Source organism: Ictidomys tridecemlineatus, chromosome 3 (genome assembly GCF_052094955.1).
Source record: "Ictidomys tridecemlineatus isolate mIctTri1 chromosome 3, mIctTri1.hap1, whole genome shotgun sequence".
Classification (NCBI taxonomy): domain Eukaryota; kingdom Metazoa; phylum Chordata; class Mammalia; order Rodentia; family Sciuridae; genus Ictidomys; species Ictidomys tridecemlineatus.
The window spans coordinates 130,733,687-130,749,759 of NC_135479.1; the positions used below are offsets into that span (position 1 = coordinate 130,733,687).

Below are 16,073 nucleotides of genomic sequence, written 5' to 3' on the forward strand. Positions count from 1 at the left end.
AGGACTTGTGAAGCACCCTCCTCCTTCCACACCTACACACTACACTATGCATTCTCAGGGAATTCCCAGGGAGGAGGAGAGATCTCAAATAGTCTCATATTGTCATCTGCTGTCCTTTCTCCTGACTCTGACTAAACACAGCCCTCTCCCTCCTGGCACAGCTGGGCATTTCCATATTGGTGAGCCCTCATTGTTTTCTGCTATAAGATTGTATTCCTAGTTGCCATCCATTAGATGCTGCCATATCCTTAAGGGACTGCCCTCCCCCTCTGGGAGCTGCTCTCTGCTACGGCAGAGCTCTAGAGTTCCCAGGATTTCAAAGCTGCATGTTGTTCTGTTTGTGTGATGAGCTCTTCCTTTCCCTGTTGATTCACACTGTGTGAAAGGTGGCCATGGCCTGATGTTTTACAAGTATGTTAGTGAAACAATGGGAAATGTCCCATCCACTCCTGTGACAGTGGTTCTGTTATAGGCCAAGCTCTTGCACACTCTTCCCCCTCTCAGCAGCTCCTCATCTCTGTGCAAAAATGGGTTCTGGCCTGCCCGCCCTCCATTTCTTCAGATAAGCCAGGTAGTTCTTAATGGCAGATTAAGTCAAATCAGAACTCCTATTAACATATTCTAAGTACATGTGATGAAACTCCAAATTATCTTCTTCTAGGAATATGATACCTTTGAGGAAAACACACTTTTGGTCAGTTTCTGTTGTTTTCCCATGCATCTTGTTTCCTTTTCCCAGGAAGGAATTTACTTGTAGAAACCTAGTTTCTTACAGATTTAAAGCTTCAGAAGATTATCTTTAAGTTTCCTATAATGATAAGCAAGCTTTCTGGAGGTTTACTGCCTCTAGAATTAAAACCTGACCTGTAATATCTGATTCCTTACCACCAGAGGGAGATATTCCTTTTCTTGGTACCTTCTTTAAGTATTGCCCTGGAATCCATTAGCATGTTTTTGCACAAAAGATGTTTTCAGGCCTAAATCTGACCCTCTCCTTTGTCCTTCTTTGTTCTAAAATCTCTTGTTTATCATTCTTTAACCTCTTAAAGTTGAAATACAGTTCCATGGCTTTGATCTGATGATTCAGAGAGAAGCATTACTGGGGGCTTAACTGAACCTTCATATACTATGTTGAAATGCTGTCAAAGACTCTTGCCCAGCAATGGGATAGTATATTTTTTATCCTGGCATTTTGAAGACATTGAGCAGATTTGGTGCCTGCTCAGTGAAAGTCAACAAGCTGGCAGAAACCCCTCTCAAATACTCAACATATAGAAAGAATCTAGTATATTATAAATAAGCAAGCAGGATGATCATTTTCTAAATGATTATATTATTTTCTACATAAAAAATGATGAAAAACAGATAATTTGTGGAAATTATATAATGTCTCCTTGTTTTCTCCCTCAGTTCCCAATTTCTATATACTTTCCCATATGTTTATTCCCATCTTCTGCTGTGTATGCCCTGGGATCTTCTACTGCATATATTTTTTCAAGATATTTTCCTAAACAAAGCACAGAAGGAATTCTGGTGCCAGTTTTAAGGATGATCATTTTCTCACAGACACATACATGTACCCAAGTGGTTATCAGAGCTGTTCTTTCTGGCCATATTCTTGGCTACTGTATTGACTTAAATTGAGTCCTTTCGTTCCAGAGGTGATGGCCAGTGGTGACCATCACCACTTTGATCTGATGATTCAGAGAGAAGCATTACTGGGGGCTTAACTGAACCTTCATATACTGCAGGGAAAGTGGAATACTAGAGTAGATATACAGAACATGGGGAGGGGCATGCAGATACAATAGCATGAGACATTTTGCTATCAATCAATTAATATTTCTTGAACACCCATTTTGAATTAGGCATGTGCAGGAAGCACATAGAAAAAAGCAAGAAAGGCGTGTAGAAGCATTCAGACAAAATACCTTGTGCCTGATCCTATGATTATACCAGAGGTTAAAACACCTTGAGTACTAACAAAATCACCTTTTTCTCACCCAGGCTGAATGGAGAGAAGAAGTTAAAAAACACTTTGAGAAGATCAAAAGTGAAGGAACTTGTATACATCGATTAGATGAAGAACTGATTCGGAGGCGCAGAGAAGAACTCAGGTCAGCTCATCTCTCTTCCTCTACCTCTTCCTACCCCAGATCTTCAGAAATGAGGAATTCTTCTTATGAATCACCATTTCATTTTCTACACACCTTTTACCTCTGCTTGTTATTGTTATGCTCTTTGAAAGTTACCCTAATGGTTAGTTCTCCTATGGAATCTAAAAGAGTCAATCTTCTAGAAGTTAAGTATAGAATTATGGTTACCAGAGTCTGAGGAGACTGAGGGGGGAGGACAGATGATAAAAAGTTCTTCAAGGGATACTAAGTTATAATTAGATAAGAGAAAGAAGAAGTTGCACAGTAGGGTGACTATAACAAGAATGTACTGTATATATATTTTTGAATTTTTAAAAAAAAGCTAGAATAAAAGATTTTGAATATTTTTACCATAAAGAAATTATAATTGCCAAGCATAGTGGTGCATGCCTGTAATCCCAGGAGGTTGAAGCAGGAGGATTTTACATTTGAGGCCAGCCTTGGCAACAAGAATAGACCCTATATCAAACATCAGACAGAAAGGACTGGGGCTGAACAGTGGTAGAGCACTTGACTAGCATGCATGAGAACCTGGTACATTCCCAGTACCCCTCATACACACACAGGAAAGAAATGGTAATTGTTTCAGGAGACACATGTTTACCCTGATTTGAACATTATACAATGTACTCGTGTATCAGGACATCATGAAATACCTGTAAATATGTACAATTTTTTATCAGTTAAATTTTTTTAGAATGTGTCATAGGCAGTTTTGAAATCTTAAGTGTTTTTTAACTTTTTTTTGTATTTGTTCTTTTTAATTATACATGACAGCAAAATGTATTTTGATATAGCATACTTCCATTCTTGTGGTTGTGTATGATGTGAAGTTACACTGGTCATGTATTCATATATAAACATAGGAAAGTTATGTCCAATTCATTCTACTGTCTTTCCCATTCCCATCCCCACACTCTTCCCCCTACTCTTCCCTTTCCAATCCATGAACCCCTATTCCTTCCTCCTGACCTCCTATTGTGAGTCGGCATCATCAAAGAGAACATTTGGCCTTTGATTTTTTGGATCGGCTTATTTTACTTAGCATGATAGTCTCTAGTTCCATCCATTTACCAGCAAATGCCATAATTTCATTCTTCTTTATGGCTGAGTAATATTCAGTTGTGTATATGTACTGTTTTCTTTATCCATTCATCTGTTAAAGGGTACCTAGGTTGGTTCCATAGCTTAGCAATTGTTAATTGAGCTGTCATGAACATTGATGTGGCTGTGTCACTATAGTATGTTGATTTTAAGTCCCTTGGATACATGCCAAGGAGTGGGATAACTGAGTCAAATGGTGGTTCCATTATTCCAAGTTTTCTGAGGAATCTCCATGCTACTTTCCACAGTGGTTGCATCAATTTGCAATCCTACCAGCAATGTGTGAATGTGCTTTTTTCCTCCACATCCTTGCTAACATTTATTGTTACTTGTATTCTTGATAATGGCTATTCTGACTGGAGTGAGGTGATATCTCAGTGTAGTTTTAATTTGCATTTCTCTAATTTCTAGTGATGTTGAACATTTTTCATATATTTGTTGACCATTTGAATTTCTTCTTCTGAGAAGTATCTGCTCAGTCCCTATACCCATTTTTTGATTAGATAATTTGTGGGGGGGTTGTTGTTGTTGTTGGTTTTGTGGGGGTTTTTTGGTTTTTTGTTTTTTGTTTTGTTTTTTTGTTTTTTGCTTTTTTGTGTTTTGTGGGGGGGTTTTTGTTTTTTTGTTTTGTTTTGTTTTGTTTTGTTTTTGGTGTTAAGTTGTTTGAGTTCTTTATTATATCCTGGAGATTAATGCTCTATATGAGACGCAGGTGACAAACATTTTCTCCCATTCCATAGGCTCTCTCTTCATGTTCTTGATTGTTTCCTTTGATGTGAAGAAGCTTTTTAGTTTGATACAACCCCATTTATTGATTCTTGATTTTACTTCTTGTGCTTTAGAAGTCTCGTTGAGGAATGTGGTTCCTAAGCCAACATGATGGAGATTTGGTCCTACCTTTTCTTCCAATAGGCACAAGGTCTCTGGTCTAATACTTAATCCACTTTGAGTTGAGTTTTGTGCAGGGTGAGAGATGGGGATCTAATTTCATTTGATTACATATGGATTTTTGATTTCCCAGTACCATTTATTGAAGAGGCTATCTTTTCTCCAATGTATGTTTATGGTACCTTTATCCAGTTTGAAATAACTATTTATGTAGTTTTGTCTCTGTGTCTTCTATTCTATTTGGTCTTCAAGTCTCTTTTGGTGTCAGTACCATATTGTTTATGTTACTATAGCTCTGTAGTATAATTCAAGGTCTGGTATCATAATGCTTCCTGCTTCACTTTTCTCTCCAAGGATTGCTTTGGCTATTCTGGCCTATTGTTTTTCAAATAAATTTCATGACTGCTTTTTCCATGTCTGTGAAGAACATCATTGAAATCTTAATAGGAATCTCATTAAATCTGCTTTTGGTAGTAGAACTATTTGACAATATTAATTCTGCCTGTGCAAGAATATAGAAGATATTTCTAAGGTTTTGTTCAAGTTCTTTCTATGATGTTCTGTAATTTTCACTATAAAGGTCTTTCACCTCTTTTGTTAGATTGATTTTCAAATATTTTTTGAGGCTATTGTGAATGGGATAGTTGTCCTAATTTCTCTTTCAGTTGATTCATCACTGACGTATGAGAATGCAATTAATTTGTGGGTGTTAATTTTATATCCTGCTACTTTGCTGAATTCACTTATTAGTTCTAGAAGTTTTCTGGTGGAGTTTTTGGATCTTCTAAATATAGAATCATGTTGTCAGCAAATAAGGATAGTTTGAGTTCTTCTTTTCCTATTTGGATCCCTTTAATTTCTTTCTTTTGTCTAATTGCTCTGGCTAGAGTTTCCAGGACTATATTGAGTAGAAGTGGTGAAAGAGGGCATCCTGGTTTTGTTCCAGTTTTTAGAGGAAATGCTTTCAATTTTTCTCCTTAGAATTATGTTGGTCTTGGGTTCAGCATTATAGTGTTTACAATGTTGAGATATATTTCTACTATCCCTAGTTTTTCTAGTGTTTTGTACACAAATGAATGCTGTATTTTATCAAATGCTTTTTCTGCATCTTTCGAGATAATTATATGATTCTTGCTTTAAGTCTATTGATGTAATGAATTATGTTTGTGGATTTCTGTATGCTGAACCAACCTTGCATCCCTGGGATGAATCCCACTAGATCATGGTGTACTATCTTTTTAATATGTTTTTGTATGTGACTTGCCATTATTTTATTAAGAATTTTTGCATCTATGCTCATTAGGGATATTGGTCTGAATTTTTTTTTCCCTTGATGTTCTTTGTCTGGTTTTGGTATCCAGATGATACTAGCTTCATAGAATGAGTTTGGAAGGGTTTCCTCCATTTCTATTTCATGAAATAATTTGAAGATTGTTGTTCATTATTCTTCTTCTTGTTTCAAAGTATTTTTTTTTAGTTGTATAGGGACACAATACTTTTATTTTATTTATTTACTGTTATGTGGTGCTAAGGATCGAACCCAGTGCCTCATATGTGCTAGGCAAGTGCTCTACCACTGAGCTACAAACCCAGGAGGCCCCTCCTGATTTTCTTTCCATCTGGATGGACCCTTAAGGATAAACCAAGTAGAAAGCTTGGATTTTCCATCTCTCACTCCTTATCTGAATCATTGTGTCAAACAAGGGAGCTTTAAAAATAGCGTCCTTGGTTTTTGAAGTAAACTGTCCAGTTTCTTATTTCATTAGAACTGACCTTTGTTCTCCCCAAAGTTAGCCTCACTGATCCTATGTTTTCTCTGATAGGCATGCTTTGGATATTCGTGAACATTATGAAAGAAAACTTGAGCGCGCTAATAATTTATACATGGAACTGAGTGCCATCATGCTGCAGCTAGAAATGCGGGAGAAGGAGCTCATTAAGTATGTACCCAGACCAAAGAAGGTCCTTATTGATTCGAATCTGTCAATCAACAGAAATTACTATTCTTGCATGTTGCTGCCACTCAGAACTGGAAGATATTTTATTTATTCACCCAACATTCCTTGAGGGAAGTGCTATAACCAGGTCCCTGCCCTGGTCAGGCAAGTAGATAAGTAGAGTCAGTACAGAGCTGGGAACGTGCTCTGGACTGGCTTTTTTTTTATACTTCACCCTCCTGCGTGGTTCAGAGGAGGATGCAAGTTTATTTCAAGAAATTGGTGTGATTATGTGAGAGCTTATTGCCCCCTGAGGAAGTAAAATGGCTGCTAAAAATATTTCAAGGTATCCCTAATGGTGGCAAGAAATCCCTGAGGTCCTGACTAGAGCAGCAGCTACTAAAAATAAGAACTTTGGCCATTGTGTTGTGTTAAGGAAAAGAAAGGCCCAACTAAGTCTGTGAGCTGAAAAGCAGAATGAAGTCAGGTTAATCTGAATTTAGTTTCTTCATTTTTATTATTATCATTAGCCTTTTTATTCAAATAGCCTTTACCTGTTAAATGTGGCCAGAATTTAGGGGTAGAATTCGCCTGTAAAAACATTCTGCCCATCCTTTCTATCTGCTGTGACTGCTATGTGGCTTTTTCTTTCATCCTACAGGCGAGAACAAGCAGTAGAAAAGAAGTATCCAGGGACCTACAAACGACACCCTGTCCGTCCAATAATCCACCCCAATGCCATGGAGAAACTCATGAAAAGAAAGGGAGTGCCTCACAAAGCTGGGGTGCAGACCAAGCGGTGAGACACCACTCCCACTTGATATTCAGAGAAATGGGATGATAATCCCCCAAAACACATTCTCACAGTATGATAGATGAGGCAACTTCTGTAACTCATTGATAGCACATCAGCTTTAGATAAAATAGAGTAGGAAGGTAAAGAAAATGGCTTAGACTCTAGAAATCTAGGTTTTACTATGTGAGACATGGATATTTATTGTCCTAGACTGAATAGAGGAGAGAAATACAGTGGGGATTAGTCAGACCTGGGTTCAAATCCCAGCCCTGCTTTGTCAGCTCTGTGACTTGAGCTATGCCATTCAGCCTCTTCCAACCCCAGTGCTCTTATGGGTAAAATGGTATAATCACAGCACATGGATTTATTTTTATTTTTATGACCCCTAGAACACAGAATTGAGTTAATCATAATTCTTTATTTATGACACATGGTTCATACATGGCCTACTTTTATTTATACTCTTAGTTCTTTTTAATAATGTAATAACTCACTACCAAAGATAAAAGCAGGAGCTTTGATAATTACCTATATCTAACCATATTATCCCCCTCATTCTAATGCTACATAGGGTTTTTGTGAATTTTAAATAATGTAGAATCACCTTTCAAATCATAGGTGTTCAAAAAATAGTGTTTTGAGGCCTGGAGTTGTAGCTCAGTGGAAGAGTGCTTACCTAGCATACATGAGTCACTGGGTTTGACCCTCAGTACCATATAAAAATAAATAAATAAAGATATTGTGCCCACCTACAATTAAAAAAAATATATATATATATATATATATATTAAAATAGTGTTTTGAATAGTTTTTAAAAATCCTTTCCCATTTTTACAAATGATGGCTGTCCTACCACAGCAAGACTAATGTCAATCTAAACTATTAATGAGTAACAACATGGATGAAGTCCAGTTTTGCTTTTACTTATCGCCCTTACTATCTTCTGGTCAAATTCTAAGAAACTCTTTTCAGGTGGCACCTGACACAATCCTCAGGGAAATCCCAGGGCCTTTATTTCTTTTCTGGTGCTAATGAGTGACAAAGTCCACCTACAGATCTTCCTTGGTTCTGCTTACAGTTTTATAACCTAGGAGTGTGTTTGGGCGGGAGTGGGACGTTCTATTTAACTTCTTTGTTTTGTTGTGGTGCTAGGGATTGAACCCAGGGTCTCTCACAAGCAAGGGAGGCAAGTGCTATACAGTAAACTACTTCCCCATCCCTTAACTTTTTAAAAATATGAACCTATGTTTGCTATTATGTTGATTTGGAAAAGCTTGGTAAGTATATAAGCAGAACACCGGGAAAGCAATTTGCAGAGTGTTGTACTGTCCATTGAGACTGCCCCTTGAATAATTAAAGTTTCATATTTTTTGGAGAGTCCTGCGATTGCTAAATCAGAAATTCAGTGACCTATGAGGTACTCAGAGGAGAAACCACTCACCATCCTTACATCTAGGTTTCAGTTCATGTTTAGTTAGGGACTAAAGGAGTGCTGATTTCAATTTTAGATCCTCTGAGCCTGTCCCAAGTGAATATAATCCATGAAGATAGTCTAAATATATACTAGTCATAGCTTGAAATGGGAACTGTGCCTTGGAATTAAGCACCTTGGGTTCAAGTTATGTGTTCTGCTCTATGATGAGCACAAGCTAAGTAACCTGTGATCCTCAGTGCCCTTATTTATAAAATGGACATTGAAATAGTAGGAACCAGGCACTTTATATATTGTAAAGTGCTTTGCAAACTGTATAACAAGGATACTCTGTGATTTTTGCACTGCCAGCTTCAGTAAGAACAGCCTTCCCCTGACTTTAGATGCTTTCACTTCAACTTTCCTTTAAATATCACCATAGCTAGTTACCCTGTAAGTAGATGCCTCCACCCAAGCTTGGAAGGGCTCCCTTATCTCAGAAAAAACCCAGAACACTTTCTGCAGTACATATCAACCAGCTGGACATCAATTTCTAACTCTGGGACAGAAAGCTTTTGATAGACCTCAGGACCCTACTCCCCTTATCATAAACTAGTAATACATGGAACTTCTGTACTAAGATAAGCTTTTGATTGTACTTTTCCTGGAAAAAAAGAAAAAGTCCATCTCCTACTCTACTGCTCAATGCCTACTAAGGCCCTATGAGCCCTGGCTGTGCTTAGTGAGGCTGTCAGCACAGCCCGGCTGACAGCCTGGTAGCAGTACAGGTTCTTAGGCCCTACCCAGACTGAACCAAAAAGTTCATTTTAACAAACTCCTCAAGTAATTTGCATGTACCATCAAGTTTGTACTCTGGCTGTCCAAGGACACTAGGACATACTGCTCATCTGGATTCTGTCACTAGCAGGCTGTGAGATCCTGAACCATTTTGGATGACTCTGGGTTCCTCATTATATGTGGCAGAGGCTTCTGCCCACCCCCTTTCAACCAGCCTATTATATCCATTTTATATAGTGATTTCTCATAATAGTTCATTTGAGAAAATTATGTTGTTAAATAAAAATGTTTGGACTCTCCGGTTCTAAAACCTCCTACTGATTTGTGTCTGTCTGGTCCCAAAGACAGGTGAGGCTATTTGCTGGGAGGAAGGAAGCAGTGGGCAGGATTTACCTCAGGCCTCCTTCCTCTTGCGCATCACTGGTCCAGTGGGAACTTGGAAATAGGGTTGAAAGAGAACCTTCATCCTTTAAGATCAAAGTAGAATGACAGTGTCACTTCCCAGAAGTCCTTTTCTTGCTGCTGCTGCTCAAAATGAGCTCTCTCCCATTTTCCCCTTCTCTGACCCTTCCTTTTCTTCCTCAAAATTTACTGAATACTCCTATAAATAAGACTCCTTTCTCATATGAAGATAGACAGAACATAGTCCCAGCTCTTTAAAGGACCGCGTCTAGGCTCCATGAACTCAGCCTCGTGTCCAGCGAACCTGAGGTTTTCCTTTCTGTGGTACTAGACTTTTTTCCATGTGGTGCCCTGAGGGATCTGCCCAGCTCCATCACTGGACAGATTCCCAGGTGTAAACACCCAGGCCCTTACCTCGGCATATTGGTACCAGTATACACACACGATTATGAGGAAGAGATCAAGAGCACTGTAGAGTAAAATTATGATTTTAAGAGGACTGAATACCTACATTAGGAAGACAGAATAAAATCCAGGAGGAACAAAGGAAATCCTCTGTAAATGAACATTTAGGGATTATCCAAGTTTTTGCTATTTTAAACAATACAGTAATATAACAACATACATCTTTGCACATTGTTATATCCAATGGATAAATTCCTGTACATGGGACTGCTGATTCAAAGAGCATATTTTAGAGCTTGGGGTACATTTTAAGTATTTTTTTACTTGTCAATAGACCTTTATGTTACCTTTATGTTATTTATATGCAGTGCTGAGAATCAAACCCAGAGCCTCCCACAAGCTAGGCAAGTGCTACCACTGAATCACAACCCCAGCCCTTGAATATGTTTTTGTGTCTATTATATGCAGTGCTGAGAATCAAACCCAGAGCCTCCCACAAGCTAGGCAAGTGCTACCACTGAATCACAACCCCAGCCCTTGAATATGTTTTTGGGTCTAAAACTAAACCTGTTCTTTTCTCCTAGGCCAGATCTGTTGAGATCTGAAGGTATCCCCAGTACCGAGGTAGCTCCCACTGCATCCCCTTTGTCTGGAAGTCCCAAAATGTCCACCTCAAGCAGCAAGAGCCGATATCGGAGCAAACCACGCCACCGTCGGGGGAATAGTAGGGGCAGCCATAGTGACTTTGCAGCAATCTTGAAAAACCAACCAGCCCAGGAAAATTCACCCCAGCCCTCTTACCTCCATCAGGCTCAGTCCCAGAACCCTTCTCTCCATCACCATAATACTCTGCAGCAGCAATACCAGCAACCCCCTTCTGCCATGTCTCAGAGTCACCATTCCAGACTTGGTATGCACGGACAGGACATTGCAACCTGCGCCAACAACCTGAGGTATTTTGGCCCAGCAGCAGCCCTGCGGAGCCCTCTCAGCAACCATGCTCAAAGACAGATGCCTGGCTCTAGCCCTGACCTCATCTCCACAGCCATGGCAGCAGATTGCTGGAGAAGTCCTGAGCCCAACAAAGGCCAGGCCGACCCCTGGGGCTGCTGTCAGGCTGACCCTTATGACCCCTGCCTCCAATGCAGGCCAGAACAGTGTGGGTCCTTAGATATACCCACTACTGAGCCAGTGGGGAGGAGCCCCAACCTTTCCAAGTCACCAGCACACAATCTCCTCTCAGAAAATGCCCAAGGTTCTGAGAAAATGGAAGAAAATGAATTCAACAGCTGTGGGTCTGCATCATCCCTTGGCACCCCTCATCACATCACCCCCCCAGCACTACCTCGAAAATCAAGGCCCCTTCAGAAGGTAAGGTGTGATGACAAGAGTAGTCTATGTCACTGCCTTCAAAGAATGTCAGAGCCTATCGTATTATGCACATTATAAAATGTCCCAAAAAAATATACATTTTGGAAAAGAACTAGACAACAAAAACACAAATAGAAATTTATTTTAAATACTTTCCACATTGTTTAAGCGGTGGACCTGGGAGTACACTTTGAGAACTACTCACCTAGGGACTGATTTGTTTATAATTCATGGAAAACCATATATCAGGGATATGTAATCAGAACGGTTTGGAAACCTCTACCCTAGAACTCTAATCTGGAGGGCTATTGGAAGGATTGAATCATAAAATTAAATTTGAGAAATAGTATTCTCAGCCTCTTCTTGGAGATTCCTAGTACACATCACCACAGGTTTTGAGAAACCAGGTTTTGATAAACTTTTGTAATCCAGCATTTTCCTTACCTATTGTGCCACACCATGTTTTAAAAATAGCATCTATTAATCCCCCATGGAACTCGCTTTCTTTGCAGTATACTTTGGAAAATATTTTCTTAATTAATAATTGAAATGAGCTAACTAGTCATTGAAATTTGTTTCTTTCTCATCCACTGGCTGTGTGGGGTTTATTAGCTGGGAAGCAATCTACTCTAGTGGTTAAAATCATGAGCTTGGGAGGAGATCATACTTCAAAGCCAGCCTCTTCCACTGTCTCCGTTTGTCTGTCTATAAAACAAGCCTAATAATGGACTCTGCCTCATGGATTAATGTGAGGATTAAATGAATTAATACAAATAGGAAGCAGAGCAGAGCCTGGAACATAGCAACCTTCCCAAAACTCCTGCCCATCTTGCTTGTGTGTGTTTTAAAGATCATGTGAAAAGTGGAGAAGTGTTTAGAACATGCTAAACACCTACCCAGTTACTAAGTACTGTTTCATCTCAGAACTGTTCATCAGGTATGTAATTAAAGGAATGAAAGAGTCTAAAATGTAAATAAGTATGTTTTGGTCACCTTAGTAGAAAACAGGTTGACCCTGGGGTCCATCATCTCAGAACTATGTTCTTCCTGCACATGTGTTGCTGCTACTGATCAAGCATTCTTGGGATAAAATTGTGTTTCAGGAGGAGCAGTTGATTTGGGCTGATTCATTCCCCACTCTCCCACACCTATAGGCAATTACATGTAATTTTTTGACAAAATTTTATTAAGACGAACTCACACATCATACAGTCCTTCCATTTTAAGTGTATGATTTAATGGGTTTTTGTTTTGTCTTTGTTTTTGTATTTTTATTTTTATATAACAGCAGAATGCATTGCAATTCTTATTACACATATAGAGCATAATTTTTCATATCTCTGTTTGGTTTAATGGTTTTTATCTACAGATTTCTTCAACCATCACCACAACCAATTTTAACATTTTCATCACCCCCAAAAAAGAAATGCCATACCCTTTGACAGTCAACCCATTTCCCAGTCTCCCACAAATAACATGTAACCTCTGAACCATCCTGATGCCATTTTGATGCCCTCTATGGGAGTGCAGGCCCCACTACACACCCCTTGTGCATTTGTCCTCATTCCCCCACGTTCCCTCCTGTAACAGAGATTCCCTCCCGTGTGGATTCCAAGGGTAAACTGCTCATCTCAGCAGTCAGGATAACTCCATCCCTGCCTTTCGTATTCAAAAAAGCAAATCAGGATACAAATGAATAAGAGTAATTGGATTTTAGAACTGACTTTTTAAAAGGTAAATTATCCTCAATATTTGGTATGACTTGGACCCAGTCACCCAGCTCACAAAATTACATAATCCAGGGTGTCACATCGATGAGCATGGTTGTTCCTAAGTGTGGCTGCTTTTCTGCCTTGATGCCAAATGAGATTTTTCCTGGAAGGGAAAATTTACCTTTTCAGCTGGAACACTTACACAGCCTTCCAGCTAGACCACAGAGCCCAGCTGTTGTGGGGTCTTCAGTGTCCCAGACATAGCCGCCTTATCCCTGCCAACATGCTCATTCAATAAAAATGCACGAAACACTTTGTTCTATTTATTTATTTATTTAGGTGTCAGGAGTCAAATCCAGAGCATCTCATATGCTAAGCAGGCATTCTATCACTGATCTACTTCCTAGGCCCCCACCTTTTTTAAAAAAATTGATAAATAAAGTATATATTTAGGGTAATAAACACCTATTTTGCAGCATTGCATTGGAGTAAGGAATAAAATACAAACAAGTTGTGGTCTGATCTTCAAATAATGTATGTCCTAGTGTAACTATAATATTAGTTAAAAGTAATTATATGTGAGAGGAAAAAGTATTGTTGGGCTTTGAAGAACTGAGAGATCACTTCTTGGGGAATCGCAGTGATAATGCTTGGAACTGCTAATGACAAAATCAGAGTCTGCCCACAAGTCCATGGCCTCCTCTCCTGGTTCCCCTCATCATCACCTCTGACTGCATTCTGGGAGGCTTCTCCTCCCTGAGGGCAAAGATAAATTTCTACTCAGTTCTGTTTGTTCTCTACATCTAGGATAGGGCCTGTCACCTTGGACACCCAGGACAAGTTACTAAATGAATGAATGAATAAGAATACATATGTTTAAAAATCCAACCAACCACTACCAAATGTTTTTGATGATAATGAAATTTTTTTACAGATGGTACAGGGTGTGGGGAAGAGAGAGAGATGCCAAAATAAATAAAAGCCTTTTCTTATTCTCCTCAGAGTGGAGATGATTCCTCTGAAGAAGAAGAAGGGGAAGTAGATAGTGAAGTTGAATTTCCACGAAGACAGAGGTAAAACCAAATTGTCCATGATTGCTTTCAATGTAATGGAATAAATCTTGAGTTTGTTGCATTTGGCTGTTCAACCCACAGGTCATTTTCTTTTTCTTTTTCTTTTTCTTTTTTTTTTTTTTTTGTACCAGAAATAGAACTCAGGGGCACTTAACCACCAAGCCACATCCCCAGTACTTTTTAATATTTTATTTAGAGACAGGGCCCTACTGAGTTGCTTAGGCCTTGCTAAATTTTGAAGTCCTTCTGCCTCAGACTCCTAAACGGCTGAGATTACAAACATGTGCCACCCTGCACGGCAACCACAGGTCACTCTTAACAGACACTTTATAGGGAAACTTGATCTCACTGTGTTCATGTTCTTATGTTCTTCCATTGCCATATTTTGAAATTTCCCTGTACACAGTAGATCTTAGTTCATCAGAATTTATTTCATAGGAACTTCAAAATAAGGAATGTAAATGCAGATCCACCATTACAATAGAAAAGACAGTGGGAGGGATGGCCATACTCTTTGTGGGTACACTGGTTCCTAGGGGACCTCCCTGAGTTAGTCTGCTCAGGCTGCTGTAATAAAACCACAGACTGGGTGGCTTAAACAACAGAAATTTATTTCTCACAATTCTGAGTGCTGGAAGTCTGGGATCAAGGTAACAGCTGATTGGGTTGCCAGTGAGGGCACTCTTCCAAGCTTGCAGACAGCCACATTCTTGCTGTGTCCTCACAGGGCAAAGAGGGAAAGATGAGGAACCAGAATCTTGGGGAGACATAATTTAGTCCTTAGCACCTCTCTATTACTTTAAAATTAAATGGTACCCATCTTGAGTTTTTAGTCTTCCTCAGGGATGGCAAAAATAAACTAGATTACCTCTCACCAAGACTGGCTGACAGATAAAGAAAGTAGCTGCCCCTGTGACAAAGTTCTTGTGCTTCTCCCTACTTCTAGGCCCCATCGCTGCATCAGCAGCTGCCAGTCCTATTCCACCTTTAGCTCTGAGAATTTCTCTGTGTCTGACGGAGAGGAGGGAAATACTAGCGACCACTCAAACAGTCCTGATGAGTTAGCTGATAAACTTGAAGACAGCCTGGCAGAGAAGCTGGACGACCTGCTGTCCCAGACTCCGGAGATCCCCATTGAGATATCCTCCCACTCGGATGGGCTCTCTGACAAGGAGTGTGCTGTGCGCCGCGTGAAGACGCAGATGTCTCTGGGCAAGCTATGTGTGGAGGAGCGTGGCTATGAGGTAGGCGCCACTCCTTCCTCTCTCTTTCCCTCTTGGTTCCTTTGGGCCAGGATGTGCTCCAGCCCTTAGGGCCTTTACAGTTTCCATTTATCATATAAAATATGACAGCTGCCTCCATGATGTGGAAGCACAAGATAACTGTGCTCCCAGAAGTGAGGCCAGTTTCCCCAAATGAGGCATAAACACTGAAATGCTCAGGAACCCTTTATTTCAAGATTTAACTAGAACCTCACCTCCTCTCCACACTGTCTCCCAATCTGGTTAAGGAGCGGAGCCTTCTCCCTCTGTGTTCCTAGTCTCCCCTGGAAGATGCTGTTGCAGCACATAAAATACTTTATTGCACGTCGTGTATTATGCAGCTGGAGAGACAGACTAGCATCATGGTTAAAAGGAGTAATAAAAATGGAGCAGAGGCTGGGGTTGTAGATCAGTGGTAGAGTGCTTGCCTCACATGTGGAAAACACTGGGTTTGATCCTCAGCACCACATAAAAAATATAAAATAAAAGTATTATGTCCATCTACAACTAAAAAAAATATGTTTTAAAAAAATGGAATAGTTCTCTTTACAGACAAAAAGCAGGACAAGAGAGGGAGGCATCATACTGTCTAAAAGCAAATTCCAGACCTCCCACTTACTGTGTTACCATGGGCAAGTCACTGAATCTCTCCGAAGATCAATTTTTTTATCTGTAAAGTGGGGATAATAATATCTATCTACCCTAATTACCTGTCATATCTATGAGGTATGATCTCTCTCAGAGATGTGGTGAGCATT

The 16,073-nt window shown here is 39.7% G+C and overlaps 1 protein-coding gene across 7 annotated transcripts in view; it reads left to right on the forward strand.

Moving 5' to 3' along the window:
- The window catches only part of Map3k13 (mitogen-activated protein kinase kinase kinase 13), a 168,701-nt gene that overhangs the window by 146,872 nt on the left and 5,756 nt on the right, over positions 1 to 16,073 (forward strand). For 6 of the 7 annotated variants that reach the window (XM_040270166.2, XM_040270168.2, XM_078043816.1 and 3 more), the window contains 6 exons: positions 2,008 to 2,117; positions 5,972 to 6,088; positions 6,747 to 6,884; positions 10,482 to 11,268; positions 13,983 to 14,053; positions 15,000 to 15,297. In XM_040270166.2, coding sequence (XP_040126100.2) covers positions 2,008 to 2,117; positions 5,972 to 6,088; positions 6,747 to 6,884; positions 10,482 to 11,268; positions 13,983 to 14,053; positions 15,000 to 15,297 — 1,521 coding nt within the window. The other variant, XM_040270169.2, reaches the window with a different exon arrangement.